Source organism: Carex rostrata, chromosome 23 (assembly GCF_964058835.1).
Source record: "Carex rostrata chromosome 23, lpCarRost1.2, whole genome shotgun sequence".
NCBI classification, from domain to species: domain Eukaryota; kingdom Viridiplantae; phylum Streptophyta; class Magnoliopsida; order Poales; family Cyperaceae; genus Carex; species Carex rostrata.
The window spans coordinates 7,775,129-7,797,895 of NC_135940.1; the positions used below are offsets into that span (position 1 = coordinate 7,775,129).

The 22,767-nt window shown below is 31.2% G+C and overlaps 2 protein-coding genes across 4 annotated transcripts; one reads left to right on the forward strand and one right to left on the reverse strand.

Annotated features, from left to right (window-relative positions):
- The first annotated feature begins 18,376 nt into the window (after positions 1-18,376).
- Positions 18,377-20,336, forward strand: LOC144574766 (thioredoxin H2-2-like). Its single transcript, XM_078324819.1, has 3 exons — positions 18,377-18,658; positions 19,177-19,299; positions 20,074-20,336. Exons 1-3 carry the CDS (start codon positions 18,431-18,433, stop codon positions 20,203-20,205), a joined length of 483 nt encoding a protein of 160 aa, XP_078180945.1. The 5' UTR covers positions 18,377-18,430; the 3' UTR covers positions 20,206-20,336.
- A 1,119-nt stretch (positions 20,337-21,455) lies between these two features.
- On the reverse strand, positions 21,456-22,431 carry LOC144574927 (uncharacterized). 3 transcript variants are annotated; one of them, XR_013518311.1, is made up of 4 exons: positions 22,303-22,431; positions 22,136-22,221; positions 21,786-22,050; positions 21,456-21,679 (listed from the first exon to the last, which is right to left on the reverse strand). XR_013518311.1 is itself a non-coding variant. In XM_078325034.1 (3 exons), exons 1-3 carry the CDS (start codon positions 22,406-22,408, stop codon positions 21,889-21,891), a joined length of 354 nt encoding a protein of 117 aa, XP_078181160.1. In that variant the 5' UTR covers positions 22,409-22,431; the 3' UTR covers positions 21,699-21,888. The 3 variants fall into 3 exon arrangements, 1 of the variants encoding a protein (XP_078181160.1); XR_013518310.1 differs by having other exon boundaries at positions 21,457-21,692; XM_078325034.1 differs by lacking the exon at positions 21,456-21,679 and having other exon boundaries at positions 21,699-22,050.
- Positions 22,432-22,767: the final 336 nt, after the last annotated feature.

The following is a 22,767-nucleotide window of genomic DNA, read 5'->3' on the forward strand; positions in this document are numbered from 1 at the left end:
TAGTTATTATTAATATATTAATATTATATAATTAGTATCTTATTATTTATAATTATTATTAATATGTAACTATATAATTAGTATGTTATATTGTTAATATATTAAATAATAATTATAATAATATAATAATATATTATAGTTATTATTAATAATATTAATATTATATAATTAGTATCTTATTATTAATATGTAATTATATAATTAATATCTTATATTGTTAATATATTAAATAATTATTATAATAATATTATATAATTAGTATCTTTTTATTAATAATTATTATTAATTTATAATTATATAATTGGTATCTTATTATTAATAACTATTATTAATGTATAATTATATGATTAATCTTATATTGTTAATATATTAAATAATGAGGAGGGTTCCAATGCCTCATTTTTTTCATACCTCATCATACCTCGTATTTTATATTTTCGTTTTCAAAGTCCAAATTGTCGATCCGAACCGTTCAACAAAATATTTATACTAAAATATGCATGGAGATGAAATTTTATATTTTTTGGAATTTTTTTGCTATTTTTAAGATAGGTACAAAATCACTGTTTTTTAACCGTTCAAAAAACAGTGATTTTCTACCCATCTTAAAAAATAGTAATAAAATTTCATCCCTAACCATATTTTAGTATGGATATCATGTTGAACGGTTCGGATCGACAATTTAGACTTTGAATATGAAGAAAATGAAGATATAAAATATGAGGTATGATGAGGTATAAAAAAATGAGGCATTGGAACCCTCCTCTTAAATAATAATTATAATAATAATATAATATATTCTAGTTATTATTAATATTATATAATTAGTATTTTATTATAAATAATTACTTTCAAAACTTTAGTTCTCCATCAACTCTAACCAAACAAGAAATACCTCTAACTTTAGACCTCAACTAAACATAAATAATTTAGACTGGCCTAAGTTGGAATAATTAATTTAGACCTCCTAAGCTTTAGTCCACAGTCAAACACCACTTAGAGAAGATTTCCTGCAAGTATTTTGTTGTTTTGCTTTTGGCATTCGAGTCATCCTTCAGTAATATCTCGTTCGTTTATAATATGTGATATATGTCAAGTACTACACAGGTTTAACATATGTGATTTAAACAGAACAAGACATAGAAGAGATTGGAAGACTCGTGCTTCAATTCATTCATGCCCAAAATTATTGGTAATAATAATAAATTTTTTTTTGGTAAAAGTGGAAATATTTCACCAGTTTCATTGCAAAACAACAAAGTTCATACAAAATTAGTGTAAAGCACCGAATATAGACCCAACTAGTGGAACCTCAACCACTAATAGCTACCATCCACAAAACACAAAACATAAGAACATAAAAGAATATCCCCAAGATACAAAACTAACATAAGAGCAAAAAACACAAAAAAATCCACTAAATGTCACTAATATCACTAATATTAGAAGAAGAGGACAAAACAAGAGAGAGTAAACCAGCTGCTGCATCAATGGCATCAAGTATTGCCATGTCCCTCAGAAGGGATGATCCTTCTAAACCAAGAGAAGGGTCCACGTCTGAATCCAACAGAGGACTGGATCTGTCCTGTGAGTCCGAGTTTGATAGAACTATCATGGTGCTTATCTGAGTCAAAGGAGAAACATCAAAAGGCAAAATTAATGATAACTTGAAATAAGAATTATCTAAACGCGTCTTACACCAATATGATGTCATAGCAATAATACAAGATGCTACATAACTAATAGATGGTACTTGGTTATTTTGAAAACAAATTTTATTTCTGGTTAACCAAACAATCAACAAAGTAGCTGCCCTAATTAATTCAACCAATAATGCATCCTTTAATGGCATCCAATACTCAAAATTCCATAGATCAGATACATGCGTGCAATTATAAACAAAATTGTTATGATTACCAATCAAAGACCACAAAGTAGAAATAAATGGACAAGTAACAAAAAGATGATTTACAGTCTCAGGGGCACTACAAAATACACAATCTACATTGGCTTGCCAAGTAAATTGCATTTAGTAAGAATTTTATCCTGCCGAAGCAATCAAACAAAAACTTTGATCTTAAGAGGAATCTTTGCTTTCCATAGATTATTAAAAATACTATTAGGAATACCCCTACATGATAATCATTTATAAAGAGAGTTAACAGTAAAAGAACCCGTAGAAGTCTATCTCCAGTAAACTCTATCTGGCTGATTTGGATTTAAAGTGTGATAGGGGAAGAGCCCCAATAGCTGATTCCATTCAAAAAGGATAATCCCCGTTAATTGCCTATTAAATTGCAAACTAAATAGAAAATTAGAGAACACGACAGATATTGATAATAGATGGATTAGATGCAACTCGAAATATTGGTAATAATAATAAGAGAATTGTGGCATACGGGTCTAAATAGAATATAGTATGGAATATTTTTAGTCAAATTCTCCGAGCCTACCTCCTTTAAATACAATTATCTTTGCCTTGCACGGTTGCACCACACTCCTAATAAATTTATTTATTTAATTATTTCCAAATTCAAGTATTCATAATTTTTTTTTCTTATGTTCGAATAGTTCTGTAGTTATTAGAGATTGGTGGAAATCAAAATTAAGATAAATATGGTAGATAGAAAAGATAATATAATCAGAATTGTCCATAAATGGAGCTATGGTTAACCGAACATCTAAGACTGGAGGGCTCATGTAGAAATATCACAAATATAGTTATTGAAAATCAAAGAAGAGTTAATTACATTATACGGTAATAGAGAAGATAATAGAAAACCAAGGTACGTAGAGTGTAATGTTGGGATAGGAATGAATTATATATATATATTTTTTTATTTCACAGAGGGAACTAAATCAATAATTTAATATATCTACCGAATCAAATTATTAGTTCGGTTATATTATTTTTTTACACCTTGTAACTGTAAGTGTGTTAAGTTGTGAAAATAAGTGACCATTAGTCCCCTCTCAAATGAGACTGAATCTTCAATACGATCTCATTCATTTATCGAGGAAAAAAAACAATCCATCTTATTTCCAAAAAAATAATTTTTTAATTTCTAAGAAATAAAAAATGTACTCCTTCCATATATATATTTTACAGTAAAGATAAGCGATTGACATTCTAATGTCAACTTAAACGGCAAAAGCAAATATTCTTTAATTTTTTTACTGTACATATAAAATCAACCGGAGAAGCATCAAGCAAAGCAAGCCATCCGAAAGTGAAAAATAAATGTTTTTATTGAGTTCCTCATGCTTTATCTTTACAACATATTAGCATCAGATTCTGTCAGATTGTTTCAATAAAAACAACGATTCTGTTAGATTGTATGAAAAACGATTCTGTTAGATTTCAATAAAAACAACGATTCTGATCTAAAACCGCAGGTGAGACCCACATTTGCTGCTCTTCCTCATAGCAGATTATTACTTTTATTTTTCCATTCTGATCTAAAACATGCATGTGAACTTTTGATGTAGCCCCGTTAAAATGAATCTACCACATCAGCCTTGCGTTGCTTCGTCTATTTTAGTTATTATCATAATCATGCACTACTAATTATTCGTCTATTTTATGATTGTGATTGGGTTTTATTTCTAGTCTATCATAACTTGTTTGAGACTAAAGACTTGATTGTTGTTGTTGTTGCATGATTTGTCTGGACTTATCGAAAATCGTACCAAAGATTTCGGGAGTCATATTGGTCAAGAAAAGGATAGAAAAATATTGACAATTCTATTTTGATGTTATTCAGCGAGTCATATTTAAAAAAAAAAATTATTGTGGGTGTCCTACATGAAACAAAAATAATAATATCAATATCTTCACTTTTACAATTCACTATCCTGATTGTTGTAATGAAGGAAACTGATTTCAATTGCATGGATATTTTTACTTTTTTTGGAATAAATTCACCTCATGGTAACAGCATACTTTTGGTTCCTTTTATTGCATGACTTGATAATATCCGTTCTTTACCTCCCTTTTAGCTTGGTTCTCTCTGCCATATGACAGTCACGAAGTATTAAAAAAAAAAAAAGTAAATTAAAGAACGAAGAAACCTACCTATACATGTTAACTTCTTTATTCTTTGTTGTCACTTGTTAAATTATCTCAATAAGTTGACATTCGTAAAAAAGCAATATATTAATAAATAAAAAAGAATTATAATTTTAGTACAGATGGTTTTAGATTTTCTCTTTTTATAAAACTCATGTTCAATTTTAAAAAGAAATATCTAAAATAAATAAATAAATAAATGTCGAAGTTAAAGAGTAATACTTTTAAGAAGAGCGCTTATTAAAAATAAAATAATTATTTCAATCCCCACACTCCAGTATTTGCATTGTACCCCCATCTCTTAAACATATTTTAACTTCCCATAAACTAACTTAACTAACTAGTTTAATTAAAGTTATTCACAACACTGTGATCTTCCAAGTTTAATTAAATTCATGGGTATAAATATTTAGAAGATAATAAATTAATACTTGCAAATTAAGATATAAATACTTGCACGTCTAACTTGATATAACTATATAGAGGGGTCACTCAAACTACATGGGAGAAGAATCATACACGTTTTTAGAGGTGAGTTTTTTTTTCAATATCTTCTACATTTCTCACGTTTTATGAGGAATTTTGCGAATCTAAACTCATGAACGTATTCTACGCAATTTTATCTTTCAAATGAGATCCATAATGACGTACTTTTGGATTCATCGTCACACAAGTATTTATACCTCATTGTGCAAGTATTTATACCTCATCGTGCAAGTATTTATACCTATACTTGTAAGTATTTTATCCCTAATCGTGGACCCCGCATCTTCGCATCACATTTCCCTAATTGTCCATGCGTCAATCTTTCTCTAACAAAAATAGTTGACCACATAGGTATAAATACTTCCGTGCATAGGTATAAATACTTGTAATACTTGATATTAATACTTTTAAATATCAGCAGTGTCATATGTGAAAAATAATAGGTATAAATACTTAAATGACGAGGTATAAATACTTGTGTGATGACGAGCTCGAAAGTATGTCATCATGGATCTCATTTGAAAGATAAAATTGTGTAAAAGACGTTTGTAGTTTTAGATTCGCAAAATTCCTTATAGATCATGAGAAATGTGGATGAGATTGAACAATTAAAATTGAGGGGATAATGAGGGAATGAGAGTGCGGGTACTCATATCACGTCCCTTAAAAATAATAATAAAAAAAACCTCATCTTACTAATTACATAACGAATCGTCTTCCTTGCTTGGTAAGTGCTGAGATAAGCCGATATATAAGCAAAAGCAGAGTATAATGCCGGACGATATAAAAATGATTTTTGGATAAAAATATTGATAATATATTATTTTTGATTTCATGCAATGTACGAGTCATGTATTTTTTTTATTTATTCTTTTTCATTTTGACTCCATTGATCATAGGCTGTATGAATATGAATATGAATTGGAGTTGAACTAAACAATTTAGATTCTTCACAACTACAAAGATGAATTCTAATCACCAAGTTACAAACACACATTTAGTATTTTAAGAAGAATTGAACTATATAAAAAAATTTAAAAAAAAAATACCAAATTCAATTAAAATTAACATAATGATTAATTTTATTTTAAAATTATAAGGATGACTAAGCACTTCTTTCCAACGCAGGAGATCCGCTTGGGAATGAAGCCAAAACAACACATGCAATATCTTTACCAAATTTGGGAATATGATTAATAAGTAAATTAATATTGATCTTTGATCTGTTTACTTGTAGAAGCCGACATTCATCCAATTATAATTTATCCCCTCGGAAATGCTATTTTTGATGTGTTCACATTCTTGCAGGAATTAACATATTTATCTCACAATATTTTCACCATATTTAGTAGAGGAAACGCTTTTTAGTGGCCAACAGAAGCCACCTAGATTTTATGAGGATCTTTACATTGACATAATTATGCTAGATTTTCACATGTTTATATATTGATCGATGGGTTTAAAATTTTAAATTAATAAACTGTGTCTTAATATTAAATTAATCAACTCTCCTTCTTTGGCAGTAAAATTATTATTTAGCTTGCATGGGTTACGAATTTTTGTATTTAGTACGGCATTAAGGTGTCTTTTAGGTTAAAATAAAAGAGAGGAGAAAAGAAAAAAGAAAAAAATCAAAGAGACGAAGGAAACAAAAAGAATCAGAGATTTAGAGAGAAAGTATGAAAATTGAAATTGAAGAAGTATAATTAGTATAGTATGCATTTTATTTTTTACGAAAATAATATGAGTATTTGTATTATGGCCCCCACTAATTATATAGTCTCAACCAGTGTTATCAGAATCGGACCGGATATCGACCCGATAAAATTCTGGATCAACGGTTCACTGGTCGGACTGGTGAGTCAACCGGTCCAATCGCTGATTTTATAAATACATATATTTATGAGATATGTGTACAAGTATCAAAATTAATCATATTTTTATATTAGTGATAATTCCCATATAATATTAAATAAGTACTATAGAAATAAATTTATAAATAATTAAAATGCAAGAATCACATGTTTTAAAGCTCAAAATATATATAACTCATTCTTAAAATTATAAAGTAAACATCGTATAACAGCTTTCTTTTTTACGGTTTTAGTTTTACATTCTATTTTAAAATTGAATAATCAACGCCATAGGAATTCTTCAATTTTTTTTTGATGAACAAGATTCCAACGATCTATATTAAAAAATAGTATATTGAAATTTTGCTTTAAAAAAATAATGTTGCGAAGGCATTTCTATCATGCTCAAACGTAATTGCTTAAAAAATATATATTATAAAAATACAAACAATTGTACAGAATTATTCACAGATAATCACCCTCAGCTACAACCTTTTCTCGGTACCTTTTTCTCCTCAAAAGAATAAATGAGCCATGAGTCCGTGACAATTAACTAAATAAAAAAGAACCGGGTTTTTAATGGTTCATCGGTTTTCTGCACAAACCGGCCGGCTTTTTTATATTTTTCTGGGTCACATGCTTGTTTGGCCTTTCATCTGAACCGAATCGGATTAGAGTCCGGATCTGGTTTTTTCCGGTCCATCCGTCTGGTTCGGTCCGGTTTTAATAATAATGGTCTCAACTAATTATTATTCTAAAATTCCAACAACATTATTTTTCTATGGTCCTCACTAATTATATAGTTTCCCTTTTACAATCCCCGCAATCATTCTTGCGTCAACATTTATAGTGGCAAAATACAATGATGGGTAAAGGTTACTAAGCCACCCCCATAAATTAAAATTTTATAGTTTGGTCCATTAGATATTGTAAATTTTATATCCATTAATACATTTTAGCCCTCGTTATAAAATGAAATTACACTATATTTGAATTTTCAGCCTCCCCAATCTCTATTTTCTAGTTCCGCCCTTGAACATTTCTCTAACAAAAATAGTTGACTTCATATGAATAAATACTTTAAGTACTTAGGATATTAATATTTTTAGTGTCATATGTAAAAAATACTTAGATATGTATACCTTTGTAATTATAAATACTTAGAAGATAAGATATTAACACTTAAAAAAATATTAGTACTTTGATGCGTGACTTGTTATGATTATCCTTTTTTGAGTTCCCCATTCATCCCCGCGTTAGCCTTCTTCTAACAAAAATAATTGACCTCATACGTATAAATACTTCAATGTGTAAGTATAAATATTTTCAATACTTAGATATTAATACTTTCAGTGTCATATGTAAAAAATACTTGCAAGTATAGGTATAAATACTTGTACGGCGAGGTATAAATATTTGCGTGACGACGAGTCTGAAAGCACGTCATCATGGATCTCATTTGAAAGAAAAAAATATAGATATTAATAGTATGAAAAAAAATTAAAATTGTGGAGATTTTGCAGTCCCTACAGGAAGTTATATTTTTGCATTTAATTTTTGGTGGTCTCCCCGCAGGTACAATGCTGTAGGTACTATTATTTTCGCACTACAGTACCCATACAATAAATAATTGTTCACCTCATAGCTATAAATACTTCCATGCATAGATATTAATACTTTAGGAAAAACAATTCGAATTGTGGAGTTTTTGCGATCCCCAAAAAAAGTTATTTTTTAACATTTAATTTTCGGTGGTCTCTCTGCAGGTACAGTGCATGTACTGTAGCGCGGGTATTGTTATCAACTTCCTAAAAAGAAACAAATTAATCATCTAATTTATTGAAAACCAGTCTTTGATCTAGTGACAAAAATAATGCTCTGTGTGTGAAAGGTTGAAGGTTCAAAATCCGAAAGAAATAATTCTTTGTGAATATTAAATAGTTTTAACCTTGTCTAAAAAACCAGTCATCTAATTCATTGGAGGAAAGGATTTGACCTCCCTCTGCCTCCACTTTCCTTCCATTTTGACATAGCTATGTTTTAATTTATGTAGAGTACAAACACTATAGTCAAAATAACGCTGTATATGGCTCATGTGTTGTATGAATAAAAACTGCTATGTTATATTTACCCTCCCTCCAAGCCTCTACTATTTTTAGAAAAATTTAGCAACTTAAATTGACTTTTATCCTCCATTCATTTATATTATTTATGTATTATTAGAATCCTTAAGTGGTGTCTTAAAAATATTAATAAAATTTTAAGTAGATTCATATGGACGTGTGGATTTTTTCATAAATATATTGATTGATTATAAGGGATTGTTTTCTTACATTAATATTAATAAAATGGAAGATTTGAAGTTCTAAATTTGGATAATTTAACATTTCTTTATTGGGATCAACTAACTATCTCCCAATTCATTTCCCCCATTTATCCCCCAATCAATAACTGTCTTTGTTGACCACTAATTAAGAGGGGGACCACAACTTCCAACACTAAAAGACAAAATAAAATGCGTCATTATCGATTATTAAGTTGAGGGACTGCTCATTTACTAGGTGGACCACTAACTACTTGAGGAACCGCTTAATATTTGATAGATTTTACAACTGGCGTGCGCAATTATGGATATATATGCACGCAAGTGTTAATATATAATAGAGCAAGTATTCATACCTAAGATATCAAGTATTTAAAAAACAAAATTGGACACATCACACCAATCTTTTACATGTTTTTAGAGGTGAGTTTTTTTTTCCCGTTCAATCTTGCCAATATTTCTGACGATATGTGATGAAATTTGTGAATCTAATATCACGAGCGTTTTTTACGTAATTTTCTCTTTCAAATGAGATCCATGATGACATACTTTCGAGTTGTTTGTCGCGTAAGTATTCATATCTTGTCATGTAGTTTCATACCTCATCGAGACCACGTCGAGCAAGTATTCATACACCTTTGTGCAAGTATTGATACTTCGTCGAGCAAGTATTCATATCTCGTTGGAAAAGTATTCATAAATCGTCTGTGACAACCTGAAAAGCCTTGTTGCCAGCGGATCGGTAGGAGCCGATAGATAGGAAGTTGGAGGTGATGCGGTCTGGATTGGGATCACGACAAGTTATAAATACTTGTACTACGAGGTATGAATACTTGCGCGGCGGACAACTCAAAAATACTTCATCATGGATATCATTTGAAAGATAAAATTACGTAGAAAACGTCTGTGACTTTAGATTCGCAAAAATATTTACAGATTGTCAGAAATATGGACGACATTGAAGTAAGAAAAAAAACCACCTTTAAAAATGTGTAAAAAATGAGTATGTGATAAGAAAGATTGTTTAAAGAAATACTTGATATCTTACATATGAACACTTACTATATTAGATGTTAATACTTGCGTGTATAAGTATACATATTTACGCACATCAGTTGTAAAGTTTTTCACATATAAGTGGTCCCCCAGTTAATTAGCAGTCCCCCACATTATTAATGATTGATACGGGTTTTTATTTGTCTTTTTGGGCTGAAAGTTGTGGTCCCCTCATATAATTAATGATTGAGAGATGGATGAGGAAAATAAACTGAGGGAAAGAAATATTTATTCTTCTTTATTAGCAAAATGGTGGTGGAAAATTTAATTGCTCCGGGCCTACTAATATTTGGAAGGTTTTAATTAGGGGTGGCAACGAATTAAACCGAATCAAGCTTATTCTAGTTTGAGTTTGAGTTTGAATAAGATTCGAACCGAATTGAGTTTGATTTGTTTCCAATCGAACTAATTCCGAATCAAATTAATTGCGAACTACACATTTTTCGAATCAAAGTCAATTGAATTACGAACTACAAATTTTTTTGGCAGCCCTAGTTATACCGATAGTTTATGCATCAGTTTTCTTCTTGTAGAAAAAAATTCACACAGTTTCCTTTTACCTTTCACGAATTCACACTAATGGATTATGGGTTAGTTCAAGATTTTCTTACCTTTTTAAGCTGTTGGATTGATTAAAATCACGGCATGGACCTAGTCAAATAGAACTTATTCTATTGTTCATTTGTTACGCTGCTGAAACATTTTCCTATTATAAGTTACTATTATATTAACAATTTTGAGCTGTGATATAAGTTTGGTTCTTGCATTACTAAAATTAATGGTTGAATCCATTAGTTGTATTATTTGATATTCGAACCTAAATAGTTCGCGAATCAATTTCGAACGAATTATAGCCAGTTTGATTTGAATAAGATTCGAACCGAACTGGATTTGAGTTGTTTCAAACGAACTAATTTCAAATCAAATTAAACTCAAATTGAATCACAAACTATGAATTTTTTTGCCACCCCTAGTTTTGATTGAAACTAGAGGTAAATTTAGTAGTAATCTTTATTCTTTTGAGGCTGATGTAAGAGCTATCATTTATTTAGTCAATTTAGGTATGAAAAAGACTCTTCACTATTGGTAGGCAATACCAATAGTGTACAATCAAACTCAAATCAAACTCTAATCGAATTACGAACTACAAATTTTTTTAGCTAGTAGTGAACTTTATTCTTTTGGGTTTGATATGAGAGCTATCATTCATTTAGTTAATTTAGGTACGAAAAAGATTGTACACTGTTGGTAGCCACTGCCAAGCATGCTTTTAAGAGATGAGAAAAACATCGTACAATATTGGTAGCCACTACCAATCATTTCAAAAAAAGAGAATAACATTGTACTAGAGCATTTTGATTTTCAGTCAGATCAGTCTGATGTGTCTTTTTTGTGGACTCCAAATGGAATTTTTTTCATAAACCATAATTAATAAAAGGTTTTTTAGGGAACCAATATGATTGATTTTTTTTTTTTCAAAAACCATAAGGACCGTGGGAACCCCACGGTCTCAAATTGATTTTTTTTTTTTTTTTTTTTTTAAAAAACAGATTTTTTTTTTCAGACCGTGGGGTTCCCACGGTCTTAATTTTTTTTTTTTTTTTTTATAAAACAGAATTTTTTTTTAATTTTTGTATTAAAATATTAGAAATGTTGAATATATTTCTTTGAAAATAGATGAAATACAATATAATTTGATTTATTAGAAATATTGCAATAAATAACCCGGATCAATATTTTTCAGGTCGGGTTTTTCGCGGCTGTAAGAAAAATTAATATATTTCTTTATGTGTTATTAGAAAAAAATAAAAATGCTTAGATTCTGAGTTATTGATCCCGGTTCAAAAGTCACTTCTAGATAATCCAGAAAATATTGTGATCCTTCTAGGACATTTAATTTATAAAAAGTTATATCTATTTTGAGAATTCTTTTTTAATAACAATTATTGAATAACTTAAAAGTTATTGTTTTTTTCAAAAATAGATACAACTTTTCATAAATTAAATTTACTAGAAATATCACAATATTTTTTGGATTACCTAGAAGTGACTTTTGAACCGGGATCAATAACTCAGAATCTAAGCATTTTTATTTTTTTCTAATAACACATAAAGAAATATATTAATTTTTCTTACAGCCGCGAAAAACCCGACCTGAAAAATATTGATCCGGGTTATTTATTGCAATATTTCTAATAAATCAAATTATATTGTATTTCATCTATTTTCAAAGAAATATATTCAACATTTCTAATATTTTAATACAAAAATTAAAAAAAATTCTGTTTTATAAAAAAATAAAAAATAAAAATTAAGACCGTGGGAACCCCACGGTCTGAAAAAAAAAAAAATCTGTTTTTAAAAAAAAAAAAAAAAAAAAAAAAATCAATTTGAGACCGTGGGGTTCCCACGGTCCTTATGGTTTTTGAAAAAAAAAAATCAATCATATTGATTCCCTAAAAAACCTTTTATTAATTATGGTTTATGAAAAAAGTCCCTCCAAATGGTGTCTTTTTTTTTTTACATTCAGTGTATATGTTTTTAGCTTTAGAGTTTTAGTGGGTCTTTGTGAAAATTGTATATTCCTAAAGTTTAAATGTTAAATTTTTTGTGTGGTTGGCCTTTTGTTTTTTTTTTAGAATCCATGGCAGAGGCTGCCAGTTGCTATTAAAGTAAAAGGTTCACCTTGAGGTTACAACATGACATTAAATGCTCCAATAAATACTATTAAGAGTAAAACTTAAGTACTATAGATAATGCGTAGAACTAGGGTGTTCCTAAGAACTCAATTTTAAAAATTATTGGATTGAATTTTAATGATGAATCTAAACCGTTGAAATTCTTCTACCTTGAGAGTGACTCGTCTATATGCAAAAAAATAAAAAATAATTTTGTATACAGTCAAGTAGTGGTCAAAAGACATTCAAAAAATGAATGCACTAAAATTAATTTATAAACCTTCTAAAGGTAAATTTCAACGGTTTGGATTCGTCGTTTGAAACCAATCCGATTGGTTTTAGAGTTGAGTTCACAAATCGGCCATTTTTATTAATAACCCAAAAAAAAAGTTTTTTACAAAAGTAACCCCAAAATCTGAGTTTTTCCAAATATAACCAAACCGCCAGGGATGCTGGCGGTCCAGTTCCTTACCAGACCGCCAGGAACCTGGGCGGTCCAGTAGGGACCAGACCGCCAGCGTTCTGGGCGGTCCGCTTTTTTTTTTTTTTTTTTTTTCTTAATATTTTCATTTGTGAAGTTTTAGTTTTTTTTTCTTAGGGTATTTGCCAAAAAATAAAACATTTGATATATTTATAAGTGATGTCTTAACTCTTTATAACTTTCAATTGATTTGTCAGTTGGATATCACGAGTCTAAAGATAACACTTACTAAGGACTTGGTCTTGATTCACAACTTTTTTTTTAAGAGAATAATTGGAGAGCGAGAGAGAGAATAATTGGATTATTCACTAGTGGAGAACTTGGAATTAGTGTCGGCTGTTTATGGGTATTAGTGTTGAACATTAGGCGACACTAATCGGGCTGATACTTGGGCTGTGGAGTTCCTGTCAAAATTTCAGCCCGATCCGACGGACGGATCAAAAGTTACGGCCCTTTTCGTGAAGCATGCGCATGACCATATTGCATCACATCTTCTGGTATTTGCCTAGAAGAAGCGGCTAGGTTTGAGAAGATCAGATCAGAGAGAAGCGTGAAGCGAAGTGAAGGCTATGTTTTAAACCCTAGGCGTGCGTTTGAAAGAGGTGCGCGGGACTTAAAATAAAATTTTTTTAGCTTTAGTGTCGGCTGTTTATAAATAGGCGACACTAATAACTGAGAATTTTTTTTAGCTTTCGTGTCGGCTGTTTATAGATAATTCTTGAATAATCTCTTAGGCTTTTAACTAAACAAAATACCGATTGTTGTACTAAAACTTAAACTGCATTTTTGAGGCACTAAACGATGTTTTTTTTTTTAATTCTGATGCTTCGGATGCTCAGGGGTTCTCCCTAAATGACGTTATTTTTTGGCAAATACTCTAAGCAAATGAAAATATTAAGAAAAAAAAAAAAAAAGCGGACCGTCCAGAACGCTGGCGGTCTGGTCCCTACTGGACCGCCCAGGTTCCTGGCGGTCTGGTAAGGAACTGGACCGCCAGCATGCCTGGCGGTTTGGTTATATTTGGAAAAACTCAGATTTTGGGGTTACTTTTGTAAAAAACTGTTTTTTTTGGGTTATTAATAAAAATGGCCGTTCACAAATGGACTTGGTGAACTTAGTAACACCCTAGTTCTACTCATGGATAATATAAGGTCTTCCGTGCTATTATCTTAAAAAATTTATCATATGAAACTTCAAATGACGAATCTAAACCGTTAAAACCGATATACTTCGTTATTGATGTGACTACATGTCAAATTTATAAATTTTTGAGTTCATTTGATATTAAGTCAAGCGGTCAAAAAATGAATATATTAAAAATATAATTATTTTTTGACTACTTAATTTTATATCAAATGTACTAAAAGATTTATAAATTTGATATGTAATCACATCAATAACTAAGTACATCGATTTTAACAGTTTGAATTCATCGTTTGAAGTTTACACAATATATTTTTGAAACAATAGTAGAAAATATCTTATTCTATTCATAGTATTTAAGCCTCACTGATGAGTCATGACATAACCCCCTCCATGCATTGGCCCATAAGAGGTAAAATATTGACAAAGATGTTTCATGGACATAAGTTGGAGACTTGGAGGGGTTCAGTTAATTGTGGATTCTGTCATAAAGTGGAATTCATTGGTCATTTATTTATATCTTCTGTGCATTAATGTTTTCATTTTGAAATAATTTTCTAATAAGATTAGTTTTGCGTTTCTTCATTGAGATGTGAGATTTGGCACTATTTATACTATGCCTTTTTTTTTGTTTTTGTTTTTGTAAGGGTCAAACTATGCAACAATTTAATATTCACAAAAAATATTATTTTTTTTATTTTAAATTTATAATCTCTCGTACAGATAGCATTGACTTTGCCACTAAACTAAATAATAATTCTCCAGTACATTTGATTCTTACAAACAAATTTTTAATAAGTTGGAAAATTTTAAAAGCTAATTACCGCATATATTCAAATTTAGCTTTTCACAATTTCCCTTCACGAACTTCGTTTTTTTACTTTTTTTCTTCTTCTTATTACTAGATGCAATTAGAATTAGAATTATTTGCTTATTTAGCTCGGGTCAAGTTCCTTCATTGGCTATAAGATAGTTTTGATTTTTCCATGTACATCCTTCAAATTATGCAAGCGAGGCTGTTGTTTTTCCTATAAAGAGTATTTTATAATGAAATCGATCGGGCATCAGCTAATTCTGATATCTAATCGTTCAATTTACATCAAAATTTATTCGTATTACTTTGAAATTTATTCAAATCAACTGTGTACTTGTAAACACTCTTCGATTCCCCCTCACGAATCTTGGTAGCTACTACCAAGTTTTCAAAAACAATTCTAACCGGACAAATCAAATTTGGACCGATGCAGCCTTCCACTCCATTCTACATTTTGAAAATCCGCCAAGTTTTAATGGAATTTCCAAAATATATTTGAGTAATACAACTTATTTAGCACTTAAACTCTGCATGTTATTTTTAGGGTTAATTTTTTATGTATCTTTCAATACTTCTTTAATTTTCTACTTATCCTTATACTTTCGATTATATTCAACATATCTCTCAACTCTGATTGTTCTTTTCTATTTATCCTTTGAGTTAATAATCTACAATAAAATATTATTTAATTTATTATTTTCCCAATATATCCTTACTCTTTCTCTCTGATTTAAATTCTGCAAGGATGGTATGACCCACTTCGTCCCTGTCTAACACAAGGATGGTATGATTTGCTTGGTGGTTTTAATATCACATAATATTATTTTGGGGTGTGTTATATGCTGGTACAACTGATGAAATTAAAATCGGATGACATTTGGCATCTCTAAGGGTACAGAAGTGCTTTGAGTTTGAGATTGCATACATCTCCATAACGTACAGAGACACCCTTGAATAAAGAAAAGGAAGGCAAAGAAACAAAGCATCTTGCCTTTTGATTAAAGAAATGAAAAAGAGAAAAGAAATATTCTATTATCTCTTCATTCCCTTGTTACATCGAGGGCCGGCAAAAAAATTCGTAGTTCGTGATTTGATTCGGGTTTGATTTAGGTTTGATTCGAGTTTAATTCGATTCGAAATGGGTTCGAATTGAAACGAATCAAACCATGTTCGGTTCGAAATTAATTCAAACCAAACTCAAACCTAGCATGGTTCGATCGAAATGGGTTCGTGAACTTTTATGGTTCGAATCTCATAATAACATCGACCGTTCATTTACCTGATGAAATTAAAACTCAAGATAGAGAGTCATAATTTAACTTAGCTGACGCTCTCTCGCTCTCAAATCTCAATAATCTAGTTCTCTCTCCGCCTCTCCTCTCGCTCTAAAACCTAGCCGACGCTCTCGGCGACTGGCTGTCTCTCCTGCCGTCACTCCTCTCTCCAGCCTAGACGGCTGTCTCTCCCCTCTCTTCGGTCGTCTCTCCTTCGCCTTCTCTACTTTTTGGATTCTCACTTCATTAGATGGTCCGATCGAGGGTTTGATCGAGTGAGTACTCGAAGTACGATTACTTATTTTACTGCATATTTCAGTTCTTGTACTTAATCTTCTTTTTACAATTATTTGTTGTGATGTATTTTTTCATGAACAATTTTTCAACTTAAAAACACTCATTTCATACCAGTAAAAGGAAGCCATGTGAATTTTGTCCCGTAAGAAAAAATTAATATATAAACTACCGGTATAACTAGGGTTGCTAAAAAATAATTTAGTTCATGATTTGATTTGGTTCGATTCGAAAAATGTGTAGTTCGCAATTAATTCGATTTGAAATGAGTTCGGTTCGAAACGAATCAAACCAGATTCAGTTCGAATCTTATTCAAACTAAACTCAAACCTAGAATAAATTCGATTCGGTTTGATTCGTTGCCACCCCTAGTTACATCGGATGCTGACCCAGGAAGAATTCATATTCCATCTAAGTGTCAAATCGAACTGGAACCCGACAGGCCATAACAAATATAAAGCGAGAGAAATTGTGACACTTATTATTGTTAATATGATATAGTTTCGATTTGGTTTAGTCTGGGCTCGAATCCAACCGGAGCATGACAGACCACAAATAACAAGTTAGAATTTGAAACAAGGTCTGCCCCTCCGGTTATTTAGAAAAATATTTGTCTCCAGTTCTTCGTTTGGATCAAAATGCTGACAAAATTGGGAACAAAAGCAATGGAGACATCCCGTAACAAAAGAGTAAGGGCCCGTTCAGCAGTCCGGTAGGGAATAGGAATGGGCATGGGTTTTGAAAATTTTGAACTGGATTTTACTGTTCATCATGGGAATAAAAATTCACTCTGAGCAATTTTTTTTTTCGCACGGTGAATAGTAATATGCCGAACGAGATATATGATGAAATGTCCCAAAGGAAAGAGAAGAAGAAGAAGAGAAGAGAATAAATCTCCAATCTAATTTCTGCTCTTGGTTCAAATATTGTTTGTTGCGTTCCCTTGAAAAGGAAGAGAAGAAATCTCTAATCTTGTAGAATTCAAATTACAGAGAAAGAGTATAGTGGGAAAATAATAAATTAAATAATATTTTATTATGAATTATTAAAAATAGAAAAGAACAATCAAAGTTGAGGGATATATTAGATACTAGTAATCGTGCCCGTGCACAGCAACGGGAGCAAATTATGTAGTAGAAAACATTAAGCTCCTTAATAAGGAGGAGATATAATTTAAATCAAATTTGTAGAGAAAAATAGTTAAATACTATATTTATCTACAAGATAACACATGTGAACTCTAGTGTAGTGGTAAAACTTTTGGTACCAACAGAACCCAACTGGGTTCGAATCCCGCCTTCAGCAGAAAAAAAGAAAAAGGGTGCGCGGTGCACAGGCTCGGTCCGCAGTGCCGTGCGTGGTTCAGAGGCGCGGTCCATGGGTGCGGAGCGCGGTCTACGGGCACTGGGATCATATGCGGCGACCAATACATACTTAAGTGTTGAAGCTCATAATTTGGAAAATTCATCTATGTGCGATCTGAAAATTCAACGGCTGAGCATCATTCTGAAAAAAAAAACAGTAAATCAAGACCCTTACAGGATCTAGACATTAAGCTCCTTAATAAAGATGAGAGATAACTAAGAGTAAATAGAAAATTAAAGAAGTTACATAAGAAATTAATCCTTATTTGTAAGTCGAATTTCTTCCTTGTGAAATATTCCCAAATTACAAATAATACAACTATAATCGAATCAATTAAATATTGAGATACAATATAAAAAATATTTGAAATGTTAAACATATTTGTTGAAAGCATAATTTGATTCTTGGCATACATACATACAAACATAGAAAATGAAATCGATCCATTTGTTCGTTTTAACTTTCAACAAATCTTTTGACAAATTAAATGTACTTAAATATTCGTATATAACCTTAATTTAATTCAATTGATTCGATTTTAACTATTTTTAATGTGAATACAATAAAAGCTACGCGGCGCTGTCCGCTATATATATGCCCAAATGCTCATTCCTTCTTTCTCAGGTCTCAGTTCTCTTCTTCCTCTCCACGCATAAGCCTCGTAGAAAAAGAAAAGTAAACGAGATACAAAAAATGGGTAGTTTTATGTCGTCCGCTTATGCTACTCCTGAGGAGAGCGGATCTGAATCGAATGTGATAGCTGTGCACTCAAAGGATCGCTTCGACGAGCAGTTTCAAGCGCACAAGAACTCCAACAAGGCGGTAATTTGTTTGTTATTGCGTGATTTTTTGTTATTACTGTATTCGGTCTGGAGTTAATACGCCGGGAATACTTAAATTGGTGTTTTGTTTGAGATAATTTGGGGCAATTAGACTGATCTAGGGTTTAATTGACTAGAGAGGAGATAAGGAAGCGATGGCTCCTATGAATTGTTTTATTATCAAAATTTAGGGTCCATATTAAAATCAAAGTAAATGCTTCAAATTGAAAAAATAAATTGAGTCTAAGTATGCTTGCTAATGCACCTAATTTTGGTTTCCATTGACAAATTTGTATTTTTACTGATAATAGCCCTATTTAAGCCCAAACTAAACTTGAACTGCCAAAGTAAGCCTCAATTCGTTCCACTTTTGCTTGTATTGACTCCCAGTTAATGCAATTACTTGATATGTGCAACTGACTTGTCATTTCTCTAACTGGGTTTAGCTAATTTGGAATTGAAAGATATGTATCTGTACATCTGACATGGTTTCCTTTATTCTTTGCTATTTCTACACAGTTGGTAATAGATTTCACTGCTACTTGGTGTGGGCCGTGCCGCATGATTGGACCTATATTTAATTCTCTATCCACTAAATTCTCTCAAGCTATTTTTGTTAAAGTAGATGTTGATGAGCTACCAGTGAGTTGACTACTGCCCCAATTCTCCCCCCTTCCCCCCAAAAAATGATAGTAAATTAATAGTAGGGTTTAAATGCCCCATTGTTTTTGTGCTCCAATCATACCTCACATCTTTGTCTCCATTTTTAAAGTCCAAACATTCAATTCCGAACCTCTCAACATGATCTCCATATTAAAATGTGCTCGGAGACCAAATTTTATATTTTTTGGAATTTTTTAACTATTTTTTTAGATAGGTACAAAATCACGTTTCTGGATGGTCCATAATCTTTCTAAAAAAGAATATATTTTTAAAAAAAAATATAAGGATTTTGAGCACATAAAAGAAAATGGATTTCTTGAAGGATTTTTAAAAAAAATATAAGGATTTTGGAATTTGAAAACGGAGATAAGGATGTGAGGCATGATTGGGCCACAAAAATGGCACTTTAACCTACTCATAAAAGAAAGAAAGAGAGAGGAACAAAGAAAATAAATAGAATAAAATAGTAGCTTACGCTACACATCCATACATAGCAAACAAAAAATAATAATGAACAAATGAAGTGTCAATTTACAAAAACAAAAAAAGAAAAAAGAAAGAAAAAGAAAACATATGTTCTAGTTTGTTCTGCTCTTTTCCTTTCTTGTTAAGTATAAAAGAGAGAAACTAATAATGCATAGTTCTACCTCAAAGGTTCTCCCTATTAAAACCTAAAGTTGTAGTGAACATCCAGTAGTTAACACAAAACACGGTGGTATTTATGTAAGATTCATTGTTTGCAATTTTTTTCAGGAGGTATCGAGGGAATGGCAAGTACAGGCGATGCCGACCTTTGTGATTGTAAAAGATGGCAAAGAGGTGACCCGTATTGTCGGTGCAAAGAAAGATGAGCTCGAAAGGAAAATCCAGATGTTTAGCTCCTAAGTTCCCCCAATTGTGTGTTTAATTTTATACTAAGTGTGCCTTTGGTGTTTGTTATATTTGCTTGGGCCTCAAAATTGTTGTTAGATGATGCATGATTGCTTGAATAAATTGGGGGAAAACCCTTCATGTAATCTCCTGTAATCTCTGGTCCTAAATAGAGAGATTCACCAGGGTTTGAACTGTGGTTGGATCAGTAAAAGTAGTAATAACGAACCGTTTGTCAAATGGATGAAAGGGTGGTCTGATCGGGCATAAGAACTGTTCAATCTACATCAAGATTTGTGCGTACTTGATGGGTCCTGGACCAAATTTGGTCCACTGCTCATCGGATCGCCTCCGATTCATTGTCAAATTAAGTTTTGTATTATTTTGTGTCGAAGTAGGTAAATTGCTTACTGTCGCGTCTCATTCTCTCGAGAAAAACCTCATGGTTGTTCGCTATGTTTGACGAGCCATGAATGCGTAAGAGAATGCCTGAATATAATGCAATGCTAAAGAGTTAATTTTTAAGACTGAATTGATGTGGATTTTCCTTCTAGTGAGAGTAGTCTAGCTTTGCAAAATAAGTAGGTACGTTTGGATGGGAGCTAGAATAGCTATAGTAGTTAAACTAGTATCGTGCCCGTGCGTTGCAACGGGATCACATTATAATCAATAATTATTCAAAAATTAAGAGACATACTATTAGAGAATTTATATAATTCTGTATTTTAATTATTTTGAACCATGATCTCGAATAATAATTTAATAATATGATAATTTGGTATTTCTAAATACCAATGGGCATTTAGAAATGGGTATGGTTTTCAACAATTTGAATTCATCATTTAAAGTCAATCTGATAGATTTTAAAATTGAGTTCACAAAGAGACTTGATGAACTTACAAACACAATAATTCTACTCCTTTTTTTGTATATAAGTTTCTAGGTGACGAGTAACTTGAATGACTGATACACAACTTCAAATGATCACGCTCTTGATTTATTCAAACATTGTGGTAACTCTCCAAAGTGGAGGATGGTTCAAATGGCTCTATTTTATTTGGCATCTAACATATTTCTGTTTCTTATTTTTCTAGATAACAAATATTTAAAAAAAATTATGTCAAAATAAAACTGTTATAAGCAATCTATATTATTTTCTCTACATTTGCATAAAAAATTATCACTCTTTAATTTTTATTTATATGAATAAATTAGTTGAAAAATCAACATTCATAATTTATCCACATCAATGTTGATAGCTATTTATAATTTATCAACATTCATAATGAAGTGTTGCTAAAGCCAATACAAGGCTTTTAAATTTAATACACTCAACATTGAGAAACAAAAAAAAAAACCTATATTAATTGATAAAAAATTGGTACATAAGATTAAAAACATAGATAATTTATGAAGTTGCTATCAGCCTCTATAGAAAGCTATCATACGCCTCCGTAATTTATTTGCGGTTGCACCCTTCAAGAACTCACTTTAAAATGGCACTGATAAATCGATCAGATACACAGTTCCAATAAGTTAAGAGAGAGAGGGGGGTTGAGAAAATGTGGTAGAGAGAGAGAGAGAGAACATTGCACCTTATGAACAGAAGGATGCATTTGCAAATAGAACCTCATTTAGGTGCAAATGGAAAAAATTTGAAGCAACTGAAGTTATGGTTTGATGATTCACAAATGAGTTTCAAAACACAAAATCTTCTTGCCCCAATTCTTCATTGTCCCAATTAAAAACTGCATCCAAATCATCTTCATTTGGCGCAGAGTCGTGTTTGCCAGAATTATCCAAATCATTAGGGCAAGTTTCAAAAATTTCATCTCTTTCTTCATTCTTCCATTGATCAGCCTTATTTTAATAAGAAACAATGCACACTGATAAGAAATCAATATTATATTATTGAAAAATAGGTATTATTGAGTTAGAGACGAACCTGATATGACGGTTCCGATTCTTCTGGTGCAACTTTATCCGCTTGGATCTCCAAAATCTCTATAACCTTCTCAAATTGTGAATTATCTACACCCAAAAAAAAATTGAGAAATAAAATACAGTAAACACTTAATAAACAAAGTAAAAATGAAAAGAAGAAGAGCTAACCGGTGAGTCTATGTGTGATGGCATCACGTACACGTGTCGGGTCTTCACTCTTGAATTTTAATTTTATTTGGTGTCTTGTTCGATTTGGGAAAAGCTGTTGTATCATCGCAAAATCCGTACCAAACTGTCGTATCCTCTATAACATAAACAACCAAATAAATAGAAACAATAGATTTAGACAAAAGAAATGGCAATCAAAAAGGGGGAGGGGCTGGATCCTCTGAGATGCTCCAAGTGGTTATATTTTTTATTTTATTTTATAATACTCCATAGATATATTTTAGCAACCTTGTAAAATTTTCGTTATATTTTAGCAACCTTTCCCACTCTTTAGAGATAGTCTAATGTTTTCTGGTATACTGTTTCAGTTTTTTTTCCGGTTTTCTGGTATACTGTTTTCTGTTTTTAGGGTTTCTGTAAGCTACTTTCAGTTTTTCAGATTGTGAATTTTGGTATACTGGTCTC

Bases quoted from the DNA above. Each gene is read 5' to 3' on its own strand.
- LOC144574766 (XM_078324819.1), top strand. From the start codon at position 18,431: ATGCCCAAATGCTCATTCCTTCTTTCTCAGGTCTCAGTTCTCTTCTTC. The intron at 18,659-19,176 runs GTAATTTGTTTG...ATTTCTACACAG, and splicing joins ACAAGAACTCCAACAAGGCG to TTGGTAATAGATTTCACTGC. The intron at 19,300-20,073 runs GTGAGTTGACTA...AATTTTTTTCAG, and splicing joins TAGATGTTGATGAGCTACCA to GAGGTATCGAGGGAATGGCA.
- LOC144574927 (XM_078325034.1), bottom strand. From the start codon at position 22,408: ATGATACAACAGCTTTTCCCAAATCGAACAAGACACCAAATAAAATTA. The intron at 22,222-22,302 runs GTTAGCTCTTCT...TTTTGGGTGTAG, and splicing joins CATCACACATAGACTCACCG to ATAATTCACAATTTGAGAAG. The intron at 22,051-22,135 runs GTTCGTCTCTAA...TATTAAAATAAG, and splicing joins AATCGGAACCGTCATATCAG to GCTGATCAATGGAAGAATGA.